Source organism: Hippopotamus amphibius, chromosome 17 (genome assembly GCF_030028045.1).
Source record: "Hippopotamus amphibius kiboko isolate mHipAmp2 chromosome 17, mHipAmp2.hap2, whole genome shotgun sequence".
Lineage (NCBI taxonomy): Eukaryota > Metazoa > Chordata > Mammalia > Artiodactyla > Hippopotamidae > Hippopotamus > Hippopotamus amphibius.
In genome coordinates, this window is record NC_080202.1 from 50,320,740 (window position 1) to 50,338,742 (window position 18,003).

Genomic DNA, 18,003 nt, shown 5'->3' on the forward strand with positions numbered 1-18,003 from the left:
GCTGTAGCCCAGGTCAGCCTGGGAACTTCCTTTCCAGGGGAGGATATCAGGGGTCAGAAGTTGAGTCCAGTTGAATCCAGCTAGCGAATGAGCGGAGCTCGAATTTCACCTTGGCCTGTGATTCCAGATTCAGAGCTCTAGCCACTCTGATAGGGCGACCGCACATCCTCCTTTATGCCCCGTACCCCTGCATACCCCTGCATAATTATCAGAAGCACCTCTTTCCCTCTCAAGGTAATAAATTCCAGTCACCTAACTAGGGGGCAGTCTTCTCGCTGGGGCTCTGCCTCATCTGTCATCAGGCTGATGCCTCAGGGCTGATGCTGTGTTCAGACCAACAGCACCTGAGCACCTCCTGAAGAACCACCAGTCCCCCAGGCTCCTTATCTGCCCAGAAGAGGCAAATCCACAGAAACAGGAAGTAAATTAGTGGGCGGGGGGGGGGGCGTGGTGGAGAGGTGGCCATGCGAAGGAAAGAATAGGGAGTGGATGTTCATGGATCCATGGTTTCTTTTGGGGGTGATAAACATGGTCTAAAATTAGCAGGGTGGTAGCACAACTCTGTGAATACGTTAAAAACCATAATTTTTTTTTTAAAGAAAAAAGTGAGCGTAAGACACAGCAATATGGGTTTTGTTTATTTTTTAATTTATTTTTTGGCTGCGTTGGGTCTTCATTGCTACGCACAAGCTTTCCCTAGTTGTGGCGAGCAGGGACTACTCTTTGTCGTGGTGCGCAGGCTTCTAATTGCGGTGGCTTCTCTTGTTGCAGAGCACGGGGCTTTAGGTACATGGGCTCAGCAGTCATGGCTCACGAGCTCTAGAGTGCAGGCTGAGTAGTCGTGGCACACGGGCTCAGTTGCTCTGCGGCATGTGGGCTCTTCCTGGATGAGCACTCAAACCCACATTCCCTGCATTGGCAGACGGATTCTTAACCATTGCACCACCAGGGAAGTCCAATATGGTTTTTTAAACAAGTATCCCAACAGGTCTTATTAGCACTTCCCACGGTTAGAAAAGGACAGAGGATTCAGCAGGATTAGAAGGCGACTAGTGGGAGAGATTAAACACAGCCTCCCACCCTACTCCTCTTCACTTCTCCTATAAATAATACTGATCAGTTTGTGGCCAGCACTGCTGTTCACACTTGGACATCAAGATACCCCCAGGGAAGCAACAGGCAAGGCACATGGTCTGAGACATTTAATCCTCACAACCCTATGAGGTAGGTATTATCCCCATTTAACAGTTAAGCAAACTGAGGCTCAGAGATAGGGTGTCAAAAGAGTAATAGGCCTGAGGCTGGGCAGCTAGCGAGGACACAGCTGGGATGTGAACATTGCTTTCAGGGACCCAAATTTTTTCTCAAAGCCACTACACTGAAGTGGCCTCCACTAACTCCAAAATGACCAGCTCCAAATTCATAGAAAGACAGTAGCTGAAAGTGTCACATAAGGAAAGAACGAGGAGCACTGCTGAAGGCAGAAGGGCTAGGACAGCACCTCTGCGGGTTCTGCCTTCTGTACAAGTGCTCTGGGAGTTTTCTACAGCAAGTCTGCTAAGATGGAGAGGGAAAGGGATTTTAAAATAGCTCAAGGGCTTCCCTGGTGGTCCAGTGGTTAAGACTCCATGCTTCCACTACAGGGGGCGCAGGTTCGATCCCTGGTCAGGAAACAGACTGTGTGGACACATGGTCAAAAAACAAAACAAAAAAAGTAGCTCAAGATATCCAGAAGCACATGGCTGTCCTCTCCTCCTTCCAGAGCAAGTTCTTTATTATCCAACCCATCGACAAGTGTTCAATGAGGCCCAGCACTGTACCAGGCACACAGTACGAAGCATAAACACAGAAGTGTAAGACACAGTCCCTGCCAATTTGAGGCATACAATCTAAATATTTCTCAGGACTTAATTCCATGGTTAGAAATCAAATCTGTACTTCATTGCCAATATTGCAAGGAACATTCTTTAAAGTCAATGTTTTCAAGAAAAACGTTACATCCCACATTTATCATGGCATGAAATTTCTTCCTAGTAACAGCAACTTCATTGCTATCAATAAACAAGATTTACTTTTGTTAGCATTCATCTTACATTCTCCTCCTTTGCAATCTGAAATTAAGATTTTTTTTTTTTGAAAAAGGAATTTCAAAAGGTGTAGTGGAAGAGCTTAGGTACAAATTTGGCCAACAGCTGTCTGGGCAAAAGAGCTCTAGACTATTGCATTAACCCAGCTCACTTCCAGGCCACTGTTACTACTATTTTGAGGACAACATAAAGCACGTTTCCACATAAGACATTACTGCCAACCAGAAGAGGGAGTCAGTGCCACGGAGAGTGGTCTGGACGAGACCTTCTTCGTAGCACAATTTAGCACCAACCAACTCGGCTGCAGGGAGGCTCGTCCCCTGAATTAACCTCTTGATTCTCTCACAAACTCTCAGAACTCACGGGTGTGTGGCTCTGGGAGCAGCAGCTAACCCAAACCGCAAGTTGGACTAAGATACTGTACAAGGTGATGACTCCCTCCTGGGGGCGAAGCTCCTCCTTGGAGCAGAGAACATTCAGCGCAGAGCAGAGCAGAGGGAGCAGCAGCCTCAGAAGAGGGTGATACGGGGACACAAACACAACAGCATCTCCCCTCCTTGGCCTGGCCCGGCGTGGGGTGGTGTGTCCCCAGTAAAGAGCCTTGGCCGCACTGGGTTCCTACCCCAAAGGGCCTCCATTTGGCAAACAAGAGGCAAGGAAGGGAAGGACTAGGTGACTTTCCAGTGTTACAGGGTCTAGTGTTACGGGGTTTTTTCCTAATGAAAAAAGATCACTGATTCCTCTCAATGAAGTACATTAAACCAGGACATCTGTGCTGGAATATAACTTGAGTTCAGATCTGAACGTCACATCTGCAGCAAGCATGAGCCTTTTATCTTTGAGGATCATTTGCTTTAAAGCACTGAAAAGTGAGCTGCTAGCTCTGGCAGTGATGGGAAAGAATGACAGTTCCTTCCTTTTTACAAAAGGATGCCAAAATCTAACAGGACCCCCAGGTGTGCAGAGACCCCACCCCCGCCCAAGACCTGGACCAGGACCACACAAATGAAGTCAGTCCACGGCCCACCCTCCCCCTCCTTCCCACCACGAAGACCACTCTGGCTATTGGGCACCGGTGAGCCCTCGGGACTCCTGCATTGACTGCAAAACTGGTCATCAAAGCTATTGAAATGGGAGGTAGCAAATGCAATGTAACACTGGTTGTTCGTAACATGTAAGACTGGTTTCCTTAGAGCGTGTATAAGGCACCATGTGAGAAAGCTGCTCCCACAGCCAGCCACACACCCACACTCGGCTCCTCACACGCACACGTGCACACAGAAGAGGCCAGCTGACTTTGCCACGATGCACAGGGAACACAGCGCTTCTCGTCACTTCTGGTTTTTGAGCTGGTTGGAGAGCCAGTCCAGGCCTTCATAAAGCCCGTCTCCACTGGTGGCACAAGTAGCCTGAATGTACCAGTTTCTCTGGCGGAGGGAATGTAAGCCAAGCTTGTCTGTTATCTCTGCTGCGTTCATAGCATTGGGAAGATCCTTGAAAGAGAATATTCAAAAGTCAGTTTATAAACATTCTCTCCTCATAATGGAACACTATGCTCGCCCCCCAATGTCCGCCCTTAACCCACAGTCTTCTCTCTAGCCCCCCACTGGCACAGGCTCCAAACCTTGAAATCATCCTTCATTTCTTTTTCTCTCTCTCTCCTCTCACAACTCCACGCTAGGAAATCCCAGCAGCTCTGCCCTCAAAATATATCCAGAACCTGACCACTTCTCACCACCTGCACAGCTATACCCTGATTCCACCACCATCGCTTCTTGGATTACAGAAATTACTTCCCATTTGGTCTCCTCGCTTCTGCTCTTGCTCCCCCAAAGTCTAAACTCAACCCGGCAGTCCGTTGAAGTCAGGTCAAGTCATTCTTCTATCAAAACCCTGTGACAGCACCGTCTCTCTTGGGGTAAGAGCCCAGGTCCTCATGATGCTCTGCAAGGCCTTCGCAACCTAAGTCCCTGCCACCCCTCTTAACTGTCCTGCTAGGTTACCTCTAGGTAACTAGAGCCCTCACCACAAGTTACTATATTATAAAACTGACTGACTTAGAATGCAAACTTTACCAGGGCAGGAATCCCTATCTTGTTCTCTGATGTATTATTTCAAATGCCTGGAACTGTGCCTGGCACACAGGTAAGCTCAAACCAAATTTGAATAAATTAGCATTAAAGAACAAGGTAGATCTAGATGCAATGATTTGGAAGGAGGTCAAAGATATGCTAAGTGAAGAAGCAGGTTGCAAAACAGAATGCAGGATATGATCTCCAGAATCTAAATATGCATACAATCATATAACTGCTTATATAGGTGCAGAAAGTTTTCTCTCTGGAAAACAATGCTTCACCCTGAAGACTGGGGCTTAGAATGTTTCACCTGATATTGTGAACCGTCTGCATATTTATACCATGAGCATGTTCTGTTTTTATAATTAAAAAGAACAAATGTTATTTTCTTCTACGAAAGTCCGTTATGTTCACTGGTGAGCTTCAAACTGACATTGAACCCAATGGTAAGGTAACAGGTGAGTGAATGATGATCCACCCACCTTTTAAAATCATGTTTACAAAGAGCTAGATGACAAGGGAAAATGCCTTCGATAAATCTGAAGTGACAAAACAGGATGCAACACTGTCAGAACAGCACGCTCTGGGTTACATAACAAATGTGTTCATGGAGGAGAAAGTGGGGGAACACATCAAAACGTGACCCTGGTTTATCTCAGGCTGGTACATTCCACAGGACTCTACCTTCTTTTCCACGCTTAGTTCAGCTTCCTGAGGCTGGATGGTTCTACCTGCTCCTCCTACTCCCTTTTTACTGCTTTGGGTTATATTTACATAGAAGCTGGTTTTCCCCAAGGATAGGCCCCGTGTGATCCAATCTCATCTCCTCCTTTGCTCCCTCACCCGCCACTCCGTCCCGGCTGCACTGGCTGCCTTGCTCTTCCTAGAACAGCCTGGCTCCCTTCCTGCTGGCCTTCAGGTGTCATCTTATCAGATGTCGTCTTATCAGAGAGGCATTCTGGTCCTACCCCACATCTGCCCCTTCCTCCATGACACTCCCCCCAGGCATATTACATATTATTTACTGACTGACCCTCCTCCCACCAGAACATAAACTCCATGAACACAGGGATTTTTGTCTGTCTGGTTTGCTGCTGTATCACCAATACCCTAAAACAATGCCTGGATCTTAGTAAATGCTCAGTTGATGTTTGCTGAGCGAGTGAATGAATATAAGACATATGCTAAGAAGGAGGTGGAGGGAAAGGCTACAGGAGGGACAGGAGAGGAGGCAGGCGGCTAGCTAAATCTCTCTATTTTTAAGTGAGCAGCTGGCAGTACTTTTCAGTCCCAGGATTGAGAAAGCCAGCCACATACCTGTTTATTCACAAACACCAATAAAACGGCATCTCTGAGCTCATCTTCGGCTAACATTCTAGTTAGTTCTTCTCGGGCTTCATTGACCCGCTCTCTGTCATTACTGTCAACCACGAAAATCAGACCTAGGAAGAAACCACAAACGTGTTAGTAATCTGAACCTGGGAAGGGCAGCTGTTTATATGTCCTTACAGCTTCTCTCTGCTTACGTGTGTGGTTTCACTGAAAGCAATCAATACGGCAGGATATATAATCTCTCGAGTTGGGAAGCCTGCTGTACACCCAACTAGCCTTTTTCAGAGGCACCACAGCCCTTCACCAGATTAACAATAACAAGAACAGAGAGAGAAAAGGTGAGGCTCATTTTTAATCACTTCATTTCTACATCATGCCTACATGATGAAGACCCAATAAAGATCTGTGGACATCCAAGTTCAGATAAGCTTCCCTGGTTGGCAATGCTCTGCGTGTGTCACACGTCGATGTGCCAGAAGGGTAACGCATCCAGACCCCGACCCCATGGGAAGGGGACGACGCAAGCTTTGTGTGTGGTACCTACAGATCTCGCCCTCTGCATCTCTTCCTTTGGCCAGTTCATTTGTATCCTTTTGCTATAACAGAACTGTAATTGCAAGTATAGCGCTCTCCTGAGTCCTGTGAGTTGTTTTAATGAATGTTGAGCCTGAGGGGATAGTAGGAACTGCCAAATTTGCGGAGAGCTGAAAAAAAGTGAGGGTGATCTGGGGAGCCCCTGAGTTTGCAGCTATCTGAAGTGAGGGAGTCCTGTGCCCTTAACCTGTGAAGTCTGGCCCAGCCCCAGGTAGTTGGTGTCAGATGTCTTTGCAGCATCCCACACTATACAGCAGCAGAGAAATCCTAGGAAGCAAGAGACTGGTTGAAGAAAGGGACCACCACATTGCATCCGAGCAAAGGTGGCTGAAACCTGCTCAGACCTGGTCACTGCCACTGTGGCTGGAAGAAGGGGTGGGGCCAAAAGGATCTCCAGAGGAGGCGCCCAGGAGGAATCCAGCACACGATGCAGCCACAGGATGGGAGGACTCTCTGAGCAGTGGTCCATGTGATGTTTATGGTCATAAGCACTGGGTGGTTAGCTGACAGTAAGTCATCTGTGACAGCGGTCCCCAACTTTTTTGGCACCAGGGACCAGTTTCATGGAACACAATTTTTTCACAGACGGGGAGGGGGGTGGTTTAGGGAGTAATGCGAGCGATGGGGGGGGTGGTTCAGGCGGTAATACGAGCGATGGGGAGCGGCAGATGAAGCTTCACGTGCTTGCCTGCCACTCACCTCCTGCTGTGTGGCCTGATTCCTAACAGGCCGCAGACCAGTACCAGGGGTTGGGGACCCCTGCTCTGTGAGACGAAAATGGGAAGTGGCTGCCAAAAGAACTAACTTATCTGAGGCTGCATCAACAGTAGTGATAGCAGCTCCGTTTCTAGACTATGGGCAACAAAAAGCCTGTGCTACAGCGCATCGGTCAGAACACCCCGGACTGTTACGTGGTCAGTGCTGGACGCCACACTCTAAGACACTGGCAAACTGGAGGCACAAAGAATGACTGGGATGGCAAAGGAATCAGATACCATGTCACACGGAAAACAATTTCTATAACTGGGAATATTTTGCTTAGAGAAAAGATTCATCGAGGGAACTGAGCTGTTTTCAAATATCTAAAAGCTATGACATCAAGAGAGGTTCGATTTGTTGTAAGCAGATGGAAGATCCATGGGTGAAACTACAGGAGGTAAAGGTGATAAAGAGTCAACAGAACTGCAGGTGCAGGGCTGCCTCGGGAGAGCCCCTGTCACTGGTGATACCAGTGCCCAGCTTAAGCAGCAACGTGTGGGGACACTGCAGAAGGGACTCTGCTGGCGGGAAAAGGGTAGTGGGATGAGATGACCTCTGGGTTCCTTCTGACACTGAGATCTCACCACCAAGTCTAGGAGGGAAAAATCCGTGCTGGCCCTTAGCCCTTTCCCTCCGTGCTTCCCAGGCCCACCCAATAGCTGCCGGACCAACTGTCTGGAGCAGCCCATGTGGGTGGTCGGGGGCACCCATGGCTTCTGAACATCTGGGGCTTACATGAGACTCAAAGTCATGTCTGTTATATCACATCAAACCAAAGAATGCAGGATATTCAAAACTCCCCCCAAAGATTTGATAGGCTGCCAGTAAAGTCCTGGACTCTGATCACAACTAAGCAAAGGAGGTTATCCTGAAATTTGAGATTCTTAGTCTCCGGTGCAAAACCCACGGGGGGGGGGGGGGGGGGGCTTACATAGTATCCCTTTGCCATTCCTAACAAAAACACAAGTTTATAAACATTAGTTCCCATTTACTCTGTTTTTATTTAGATCCTTACATAAGAAACAAAAGAATCTAGCATCAGACTGACTACACTACTGAACTAAAAAAATCTAGAAAAGGCAAATTTACAAATGAATAGTATGCTGTAATTTGTTTTTAAAAGTGGGGAGAAATATACATCCGCAGAGGTTGTATACGCATAAAATATCTTTTGACAGATATACAAGAAATACAAGTGGTTGTCTACGGGAGGGGAACTGCGTGGTTAGGGGGCAGGGATGAGATGGTAACTTTTCACTCTATACTTTTATTTCTTTGTAAATTTTGAACCATACAAATATATTGCCATTTAGCAACTTAAAATAACTACACCCACGATCAAGGACAAAAATCTTTCTACATCAGAACTAATGGACCCTTTTATGCCTTCTATATGATAAATCAACTAAGAAATCACATTCCATTCTATACACAGTTAAAAGTGTCTTAACAGAGGGCTAAGCTATCATTAAGTCTGTCCTACTCAACATACTAATGAAGAAGAAAATTTAAATTAAAAAAGATAGCCTGACTGTTGGCAAGTTGGGAGGAAAAATAGAGGCAACATCCAAGATTACTAATGGCTGAAATGTCTGGACCCACCAGACAGCAAATCCATTCTTCAAGCAGTCCCCATTTGCTAATTTCATGAAGAGTCTAAATCACCCACCCCAAGGTCCAAGAATACAGCCAGCTCCCCACCATCAAAGCAGTAGTTACTGAAACTCAATAAAATTAGTCTTGTTATAAATAGAAGATTGAAAACAAAAAGGCATTTCTACTTGGTGAATGAGTGTGACCACTCTTCATAGGGTGGGTAAAGGGAACGCTGCCAGAGAATGACATGAAACCTCTAGTAATCTGGGCTCTGTGAAGGTTGATTTTATGTGTCGACCTGACTAGGCCACAGGAGGCCCAGACGTTTGGTCAAACAGTATTCTGGGTGTGTCTCTGAGGGTGTTTCTGGATGAAAACAACATCTGAATCACCACACTGAGTAAAGCGGATTGCACTCCTCAACGTGCCCTAGTCCAATCCCATGAAGGCCTGAAGAGAACAAAAGAGAGGAGGACGAGAGAACTCACTCACTCTATCTTGGAGCTGGGATATCTGTCTTCTGCCTTCGGACTGGAACTTATACCATCAGCTCCTGGGACTATTCCATAACCATGTAGGCCAATTCCTTATAATAAATCCTATACACACACACACACAAACATATGTGTATATTATGTATGCATATAATATTTATGTATGTACATCCATCCACCCTATTGGTTCTGTTATTCTGGAGAACCCAGACTAAGACAGGCTCCTGAGTGCCCATGACCTTCCAACCACATAACGAGGCGTTTTATAAAATGAATCTCACTTAAGCCAAATGATCTGGCGCCGTAGGTATCACCTTCATTTTATAGATAAGGAAACTGAGACAGGAAAGATTACTTAACTTTCCCAAGGTTTCATAGCAGAGCTGTGGTTCAAACCCACATTTCCTACTTTCATTACTGGTGAGGAACTGCAATAGTCTGACCAACATCGCAAGTGCCAGTCCAGGTTAAATGGATACTCTGAGTATCAAAAAGTATATTGTCTGTAAAGGATTGAAACACAAAGACAAAAATCTAGGCGTCATCATGGAAGATTGCTAGGGTGTCAAGTTGTTTCTCTAAAAATCAATAAAGGGGGGCTTCCTAGGTGGCGCAGTGGTTGAGAATCCACCTGCCAATGCAGGGAACACGGGTTCGATCCCCGCTCCAAGAAGATCCCACATGCTGCGGAACAACTAAGCCCGTGTGCCACAACTATTGAGCCTGCACTTTAGAGCCCGTGAGCCACAACCATTGAGTCCATGTGCTGCAACTACTGAAGCGCACACGCCTAGAGCCCATGCTCCACAACAAGAGAAGCCACAGCAATGAGGAGCCTGCGCACCACAATGAAGAGCAGCCTCCACTCACCACAACTAAAAAGAAAGCTCGGGCACAGCAAAAAAGACCCAACACAGCCAATAAAATAATAAATAAATAAATAAATTTATTAAAAAAATCAATAAAGGGAAAGAGTTAAATATTTTTCCTGCCTTTCTTATATAAACTATATTTCAGAGAAACCAAATATTTGATGAAGGGATTCTCTGTTTAGAAGGATTTCAGCTAATAAATGCAGATAGAATGACAGAAAATAATGGAGGGATAAACTGTTGTAGAGTAAGAGACTAAAGAGACATAACAATGAAATGCAATGTGTAAACTTTTATTCCTTGAGGCAAACAAATCAAATGTGGAAAGGACATATTTGATACAACTAGAAAAATGTGACAAAGGACTGAGTATCAGATATTAAAGAAAGAATATTAACTTTGGAAGTGTGATAACGCATGGAGATTATGTTTTCAAAAAGGCTTTATCCGTTGGAAATAAACACTGAAGGATGTATGAGTAAAAGGCATCATCATGTCCAGCATTTGCTGTAACACACTCTGGGTAAAACGCTGATTAACTGCTGAAGCTGGGTGAATGGTACATGGGGTTTCATTATGTATCCTCTTTCTTTTTTGTTTTAAATTTTCCACTAACAAAAGTGAGAAAAGATAAATGCACTATTTTGAGGAAAGACATTCTAAATCTATAGGCTGAGGAAATAACTACAAATACAGTTAAATATTAAAGGTAATAACTAAAATAATGATACAAAATATAAAGGGGTAGTCAACTTGGATGTTTGGTTTGAAAAGCTGGACAAATATGAGTCTTTACTAAGAAAATATTCAACAAAAACACCATCAGTAGTAGAGTCTTCAAAATTAAAAGAGTGCAAATAAATTCTAAAATGACTTTGTAGATGCCATATGGTTATGATTCTACATGAGAATCAGGGTGTAAAAACTATGTGAACAGCTTACAGATATCTTGATAGGCAATATTCTGTAAGGTATCATTTATCCAAAATATAATCAATGAAAAAACTCAGACTGATGGGGGAGTGGTGCATGTTAAAACCCCAAATTTTAAGAAACCAGTGATAAGGAAATAAGATAGTGATCCGGGATATTCATGCCTACTCCTGCACTTGTAGAATAACAGGGAAGCAGGGAGGGACTGTGGCCACACACGATGCTGGGGTCTGGGGTTCCAGCCATCCCTGTTCATCTCTTTCTCTCCATAGGCATGATTTTCAGATACTCTCAACAGGCTTAAAAGAGTTTACTGAATTCAATTCTTCAAAAATTGGTACTTCAGGACTTCCCTGGTGGTCCAGTGGGTAAGACTCCATGCTTCCAATGCAGGGGGCCCGGGTTTGATTCCTGGTGGGGGAACTAGATCCCACATCATGCTGCAGCTAAGAGTCCAAACGCCACAAATAAGAAGTCCATATGCCACAACTAAGACCCAGAACAGCCCAAATAAAATAAATAAATATATATTAAAAAATTGGTACTTCATCTAAGGCACATACAACTTCCAATTAACCAAAAGATGAGATTCATTAGAGCAACCATTTTCTAACTGTTCTGGATTAAAAGGAGATTCCTATGGAAGGCATTAAAGCCCAAGTATTTTTTCAAGGAAGGCAGGGACCACTTCTCAAAAAGAAACCTCCTCAGTAAGTGTAAGTGGGTCAGCAGAAAAGAAGGAATGACTGACAGTCCAAAGAAAGCAGAGCACCACAAGGTTTTGCTTCAAGCAACCACCTTTAGGTGCATTTAACAGAAATGGCTGCAAGGCTAGAAACTGGATAATCTTTACCTTGTGTGTTCTGGAAATAATGTCGCCACAAAGGTCTGATTTTGTCCTGGCCGCCGACATCCCAGACTGTGAAGCTGATGTTTTTATATTCTACCGTCTCCACATTGAAACCTAAATTGGGAAGGTGGAGAAAGCGTTTAATGAAGCCTTTTGCTGGTTCAACAATTCAAAATAATTTCAGCTAACATTTGGACAGTATTTTTCATTTACGAAGCAGCTTGCCAGTCAAAGATCTATAGCTTACAAAACAGAATGTGTTAGTCAGCTTGCTCCCCCGTGCATCGTGACAGGTGTCTCAAACCTTCTCCACTACCTCCAGTCTCCCATCTCACACCTCCCCTCCCTCTCTCAGCAGCTCTTCCTGCGAACTTCAGAGCAAACCGAAGCTATCAATGGGACTACTTTCGCTTCCCACCACACACCGTAGAAACCCACCTACATCGTCACCCACGCTTTTCTCCCTCCCTCTTGGAGCAATATAAGGGGGCAACCAGCTAATGCCAATTCCATCCACTCAAGTGCTGGATCCAATCCACCCACGCTGTCTGGAACCTTCGAAATCGCCAACCTATTCATCTTCACGTGCTACCATCCTCTATTTTCCCTTTTAAAGTCAAACTTCTCTAAGAAGTTTAGCTACCTTCACTGTGTCAACTTCGTCACCTCTCACCCAATACACCTTAGTTTTGCTTCACCATGTTTCACTGGTTTCATCAAAGTCAGCAAAGTCACAATGTCAATAAATCCGACAAATGCTCTCCAGTTCTTATGTGATTTGATTTTATATCTGACACTACTGCTTACTCCCTACTTGAAACTCTTGCCTGACTTCCCATTTTCCTTCTGTTTCTATGGCTGTACCTTCTCCATCTCCTCAGTGAGTTCAGCCACATTTGAGTAATCTATAAATGATGCTTAGTTCAGCATCGTTCACACAGAACTATTGTACGTAACCTAATCATCCATCAGTGGAAATTTGTTAAACATATAGCCACAGAATGGAATGCTATCTAGTTACTAAAATTTGACGTTGATCTGTATCGGTTATTATTTAAGCCCCCAAACATAGCGGCTTAAAACAATGATTCTCCCCGCTATGTAATTCTGTGGGTTGCCTGGGCTTCCTCTTGTAGATAAATTCAGCTACTGAATCCTTTGGGGGCTAGGCTGGACTTCTCTCTCCAAGTGGTCTTTTTTTTTTAAATACATCTTTATCGGAGCATAATTGCTTTACACTGTTGTGTTAGTTTCTGCTGTACAACGAAGTCAATCAGCTATATGTATACATATATCCCCATATCCCCTCCCTCTTGAGCCTCCCTCTCACCCTCCCCATCCCACCCCTCTAGGTCATCACAACGCATCCAGGTGGTCTTTTTATTCTCAAGGAGCACCGAGCTTCCTCACGTAGTGGTGGTAGTGCTTCGAAAGGGCAAACCCCAAGGCACAAACACTTATCAAATCTTTGTGTGAATCACACTTGCTGATGTGCCCCTGGCCAAAGCAAGTCACAGGGCCAAGCTCAGCATTACTGTGGAAGGAGACTGCACAGGGGTGTGGCTACTGAGGGGCATGATTCATTGCGGGTCATTAGTTTAACAATCTACCAAATCGGTATTCAATTCATTCACCAAACATTTACTGGACATTCAACCATGTGCCAGGCATTCTGCTAGGCACTTGGGGACAGTGGTGAATCAAGGCAGACATAATTCTTGCTCTCATCTACACTTTTGGAAGAGAGACGGTGAGCGAGCAATGACAAATGTGCTAAGAATTACTGAGAAGTTCAGGCTGCTATGGAAACTTACAACAAGGGAAAACCAGTCCAAGGGATCAGGAAAGGCATCGTTGAGAAATGATGCTTAAACTGAGACCGAAAGAACGAGCTGGCATCAGCTACACAAAGCAGGGAGGGGGGTAGGGAAGAAGGCAGGAAGGCATTCCACAGAGAGGAAGTGACATAGAAAGAGATCCAAACACATTGTTGAATGCACAGTAAGTTGGAAGACAGCATGCATAGGACGTCACAAAGATATTCACCAAAATCACAGTTTTTTAACACTTGTTTGTATTTTTTTCTGTATGCATGCACTATGGAAGCATGAATTATTTTTATAATTGGAGAAAACAAAGCAGTTATGCTATTTTCATTTTGGACTAATAACATTTTTTAAATTATGGGTATGAACATTTTCTCCATCTGATTTCCTCCTCCTTTAGATGCTGCAATCTCTGAAGCTACTGCCCAAGCTGGAAGATGATCGGTTGGTTCCTGTGCCTAATCCAACCTTCAGAACACTACTGACATCCACATGCCATCCTGGGGAGCCTATTCTTGCTCAGGAGTTTGGATCTGGAGGCAGTTGACGAGGCACAGGCTAAGTTCTGTCAAAACTGCCTTTGCAAAAGCCTTCAATAACCGACAAAACGCAGTGCTTGTTTGCAGGAATAACTACACTGCCAGACTGTCCTCCAGCATTGGAACAAATCAGATTCTTCAGTTGACCATCAGCTCAAGTAACTGGAATGAGCCAAAGTGAAGGAAAAAAAAAAATCACACTACATCTTTAAACGCTAGGACCATACTTGATATGGAGAGATACTTCCACTTAGAAAGGCCAGCTGGAAGAAGGATTGATCTTAATAATCATTTTCTATTTTGCCAAGCAGATAGGGTTAAACTTGTTCCACCTAAATATGTTCATATGACTCTCCTGTAAACTTAGCAATGTGTCAGAGATGCCAGGGAGCAATTAGGGAATTGTATATTACCTGGTTCTGGCCTCAAAACCGCTCTTGGGGTGGACAAGATTTTCCAAAAAAAAACATTCAATAATGTAAGAGGTATGTAAAAGCATAACACAGTAAAGCGTAAACTGGTCTTGTCACAGGTCACTAACATACCTATTGTAGGGATGGTAGTCACAATCTCTCCCAGCTTCAATTTATACAAGATGGTGGTTTTTCCAGCGGCATCCAAACCCACCATAAGAATCCGCATCTCTTTTTTCCCAAACAGACTTTTAAACAGTTTTTCAAAAACGTTCCCCATTGTAATTGAATTCTGTGACCTGAAGGAAAAGAAAGACAAGTCAAGTAATCGTTCTTTGCAGAGATATAGAAACATAAATACAAGATATATACATGAAATATAAGTCTCCGTTAGAGGTGGCTTGCAGTAAAAGCTGAACAATTTTAAGTATAGTCTGGCCAGTAAGGAGCAGAGTATCTTGTTTTCAAAGGGAAACTCAACTAAGCTTTTTGATGCCTTGCCAAAAAATTCTCTTTTCCACTGAAGCATCCAAGTAGGATATGTGAAGCACGGTCTCAATGGTGGCAGGCTTTAGTCATCTTAAGTATGGAAGCAATGCCACAACAGATACAACCAGTACTTCTGAAATGAGAACTGAAGAAGTGGAGAACCAGTTTATTTTACACAATGTGAAGTAAAGTCTTTAAGGCAGATTATCAACACCTCTTAGAAATTCAGTAGTTGCCTTTGGTTAGCAGACAGTATCAAGACGCAGAAAGGAACCGAAAAGGTTTCAGAGGTGAGGAAATACCACACTGGGAAACTGCACTGCTAACAGAAATAAACTGGGCAAAGAGTGGAGGAGATACCATAGCATCCAGTGCTGACCGTCACCTTACTCTTAATTAATTTTTTTTAGCTTTTTTAGGAACGTAATTTACACACAGATATAAATATACATGATAACGTACAGTTCAGTGAAATATCAAGAACCAAATCAAAAAAAGATGATTACCAGGGAACAGATCTCCTCGTGTCCCTTCCCAATCACTACTCCGCTAAAGGTAATCACTATATTGATGTCTAACTGCATAAATGTTTGATATTTTATTTTTCAGTAGCGTGCATGATAGATTCTATAAAGGAAGGCAACAGTAAAGACAGATTAACTTTGCAGAAATTTACTCCACGTCTTTAATTTTAACAGATCAGCGTATCTGAAGTGTGAGCCTGGCATTCTACTTAAAGACTTGAAAGTAGTACTGTCTACTCTAACCTTTCTCCTGGAAGTCTACAAAGATTCTTCAAAGAGAAATAAAAAAATCCTTGTTTCCCTTTAAACTGCTAACCATAGGAAAACTTTACTCCTGGGCAGAGCACAGTTAAGAAAGAACAAGGACGGCCCATCTCCCATTCGTTGGGGACCCCAGGGACCGCAGAGGGGAGGTCACCAAATTCCAGAGTCCCCCACCTCTGAAATTCAGCTGTGTCCTACAGTAGCTTAACTTCACGGATGATGCCCAAGCACACGCCATTTCATTCTACGACCTGAGAAAAGGAGCAGAGCGTTTAACTAGTACGTAAATTAGGCACAGGGGAACTGCTACAACCAAAAAATGATGATGGATGTTTTAATCATTCTCAGAAGGGCCATATAGAAAGTATACAGAAGTCCAATGCGCGACGGCACTCAAAATCTTGTTGGACGACAAAACTGAAGATTCCTTGTCTTGTTTCCGAAAAAAAAGATAAATCTCACAGATGAGAAAACACCGTGAGGAACATTCTGGGGGACGGAATGCCCACTTAGATGTCCTATGAAGCAAATACTCGATTCCTCCTCCCAACCGCACAGTACACCTCCTAGGTTCTCCCTCCTGCTTCTCTTTTTCCTACTCACCTGCCAGAGGCGCCCAGAGCCCGCTGCGCCGCTAGAGACCCTCTGAAAGACGCCGCCGACCCTGGCGCCTCTTTGGCACGCTCCCCCTCCCCCTCCCCTGCCACAAGCACCAACTGTCCATCAGGGAGAACTGAGGGGAGATCTCCAGGACACGAACCAGAGCGAGCGGCCAAGGGGGCGTGCGCAGAGGCCGGGCACGCGCGCACGGTCCCCGGGGACGGCGTCCGAGTGTCCTTTCTGCGCAGCCGCCAGGCCGCTTGCTCTCCACCTGCGGGCCCTCGGGAGAGCTGAGGGCCCCGTGGCGGACGAGCCAAGCCTCTCTCGATCCCCGCAGCCCCTGCCCTACAGAGGGCGGCTTAGGGACAGGGAGACCAACGCCTTTCTGCAAGCCACCCGCTGCTCTCTAGCTTCCCGACCTCTGAAGGGGCAGAAATCGAGCCAGGCTTTGAGTGCCGCAGCCCTCTCGCCCCAGCCCGCGACTCACCTGTCCCCAAACCGGCCACCAGTACCAATACCGCTGCCTTTAGGATTTCTGATTCGCGTCTGCAAAATGGCGACAGGTTTGGGGCGGGAACAGTAATCCAACCAATCACACATCGCCTCTTGCAGCTTTTGTACCAATGAACTCGAGGTTCCGCGAGTAACAACAAGTCTGGCCAATGGAGAGGACAATAAGGGTCTGGGAGGGAGGAGCCCCGTCCCTCGCGACCTAGGCGACGGCACGAAGCTCTGGAAATGCCGGCTTCGTCTTCCAATGACAGCTCACCGCATCCTGGCGAGACACGCCCATGTTCCCCGCCCCTAGGCGGCGCGCGACCAATCAAAAAAGTAAAAAGATTTCCCATTTGCTCCGCCAATCAACTCGGAAAAATTCCGCGGATTGAACTAACCCCGGGAGCTTTCGGACCAACTGGGCAGGGGCATGTGGGCGGGGCCAAATTCATAGTGATATTTAAGGAAAGTTGCCATGGTTGAGCTAAAAGTAGAAACTAGTTTGGGGCGTTGTCCTGTGTGGGAAACATCCAGACACAGACACCGAAATGAGGCATAAGGAATGTTTCCTGTTCAGTCTGAAGCTAGACAGCCGCCCTGCTTCCGAACAGATTTTCAACAGTTGGGGAAAATACTAACCACCTGCACCTTCGTTCACGCGCACAGAACAAGTCCTCACTTCCTGAGAAATGCTCTCAGTGACTCAGCCCTTTAATGCCAGATTGGTTCACTAAAAAGTTTACAAACGCCCGTAAATGGTATATAACTGTTCCTAATTGTACATAATCAGGAAAACTAACATGTATTGAACATGATGTGCGCCAGGGAATATGTCAAGGACTTGACCTGCATGACCATAAAGCCCCGTTAGTTGGAATCTACTATAATTCCCATTTCACAGAGGAGAAAATTAGGTAGCCGAGCAGTTTTAAGCCTAGGTCTGTCTGACACCTTAATCTTTTTAACCAAATGCTTTCCTGATCACGACTGTATATATGAGGGTAAATGTAAGTACGTATGAGAGGTTTCTCTACATGACTCCTTTAAAATTATAATATTTTTCCTAACTATAAAAACTATAGTCATTTTTTAAAGTATAATGAAAAAAAAAAAAGACATTTCCCACCGGGGGAGGGGGGGGAGGAGAGGAGGAGGAGAAAGAGGAGGAGGAGGGAAAAAAAAAGATCACCCATCGTCCTATTATCCAGAAGCAATCACTGTTACCTTTTTGATTTATTCCTTTCCAGTCATTTTTCCATCA

The 18,003-nt window shown here is 45.0% G+C and overlaps 1 protein-coding gene across 3 annotated transcripts; it reads right to left on the bottom strand.

Moving 5' to 3' along the window:
• Positions 1 to 633: 633 nt before the first annotated feature.
• Positions 634 to 16,853, bottom strand: LOC130840720 (ADP-ribosylation factor 2). 3 transcript variants are annotated; one of them, XM_057716483.1, is made up of 6 exons: positions 16,735 to 16,785; positions 15,822 to 15,898; positions 14,503 to 14,669; positions 11,596 to 11,706; positions 5,480 to 5,604; positions 634 to 3,580 (listed from the first exon to the last, which is right to left on the bottom strand). In XM_057716483.1, exons 3-6 carry the CDS (start codon positions 14,648 to 14,650, stop codon positions 3,419 to 3,421), a joined length of 546 nt encoding a protein of 181 aa, XP_057572466.1. In that variant the 5' UTR covers positions 14,651 to 14,669; positions 15,822 to 15,898; positions 16,735 to 16,785; the 3' UTR covers positions 634 to 3,418. The 3 variants fall into 3 exon arrangements, with proteins under 3 accessions (XP_057572466.1, XP_057572465.1, XP_057572467.1); XM_057716482.1 differs by lacking the exon at positions 15,822 to 15,898 and having other exon boundaries at positions 16,735 to 16,853; XM_057716484.1 differs by lacking the exons at positions 15,822 to 15,898; positions 16,735 to 16,785 and adding an exon at positions 14,852 to 14,873.
• Between the last annotated feature and the right edge of the window lie 1,150 nt (positions 16,854 to 18,003).

What these genes read in the sequence shown, in the direction of transcription:
- LOC130840720 (XM_057716482.1), bottom strand. Translation starts at nt 16,847, where the DNA reads ATGTGTGATTGGTTGGATTACTGTTCCCGCCCCAAACCTGTCGCCATT. An exon ending in GACTACCATCCCTACAATAG is followed by an intron (nt 11,707 to 14,502) that starts GTATGTTAGTGA and finishes TTCCCAATTTAG; the next exon opens with GTTTCAATGTGGAGACGGTA. An exon ending in TTATTTCCAGAACACACAAG is followed by an intron (nt 5,605 to 11,595) that starts GTAAAGATTATC and finishes GTTTCTTCCTAG; the next exon opens with GTCTGATTTTCGTGGTTGAC.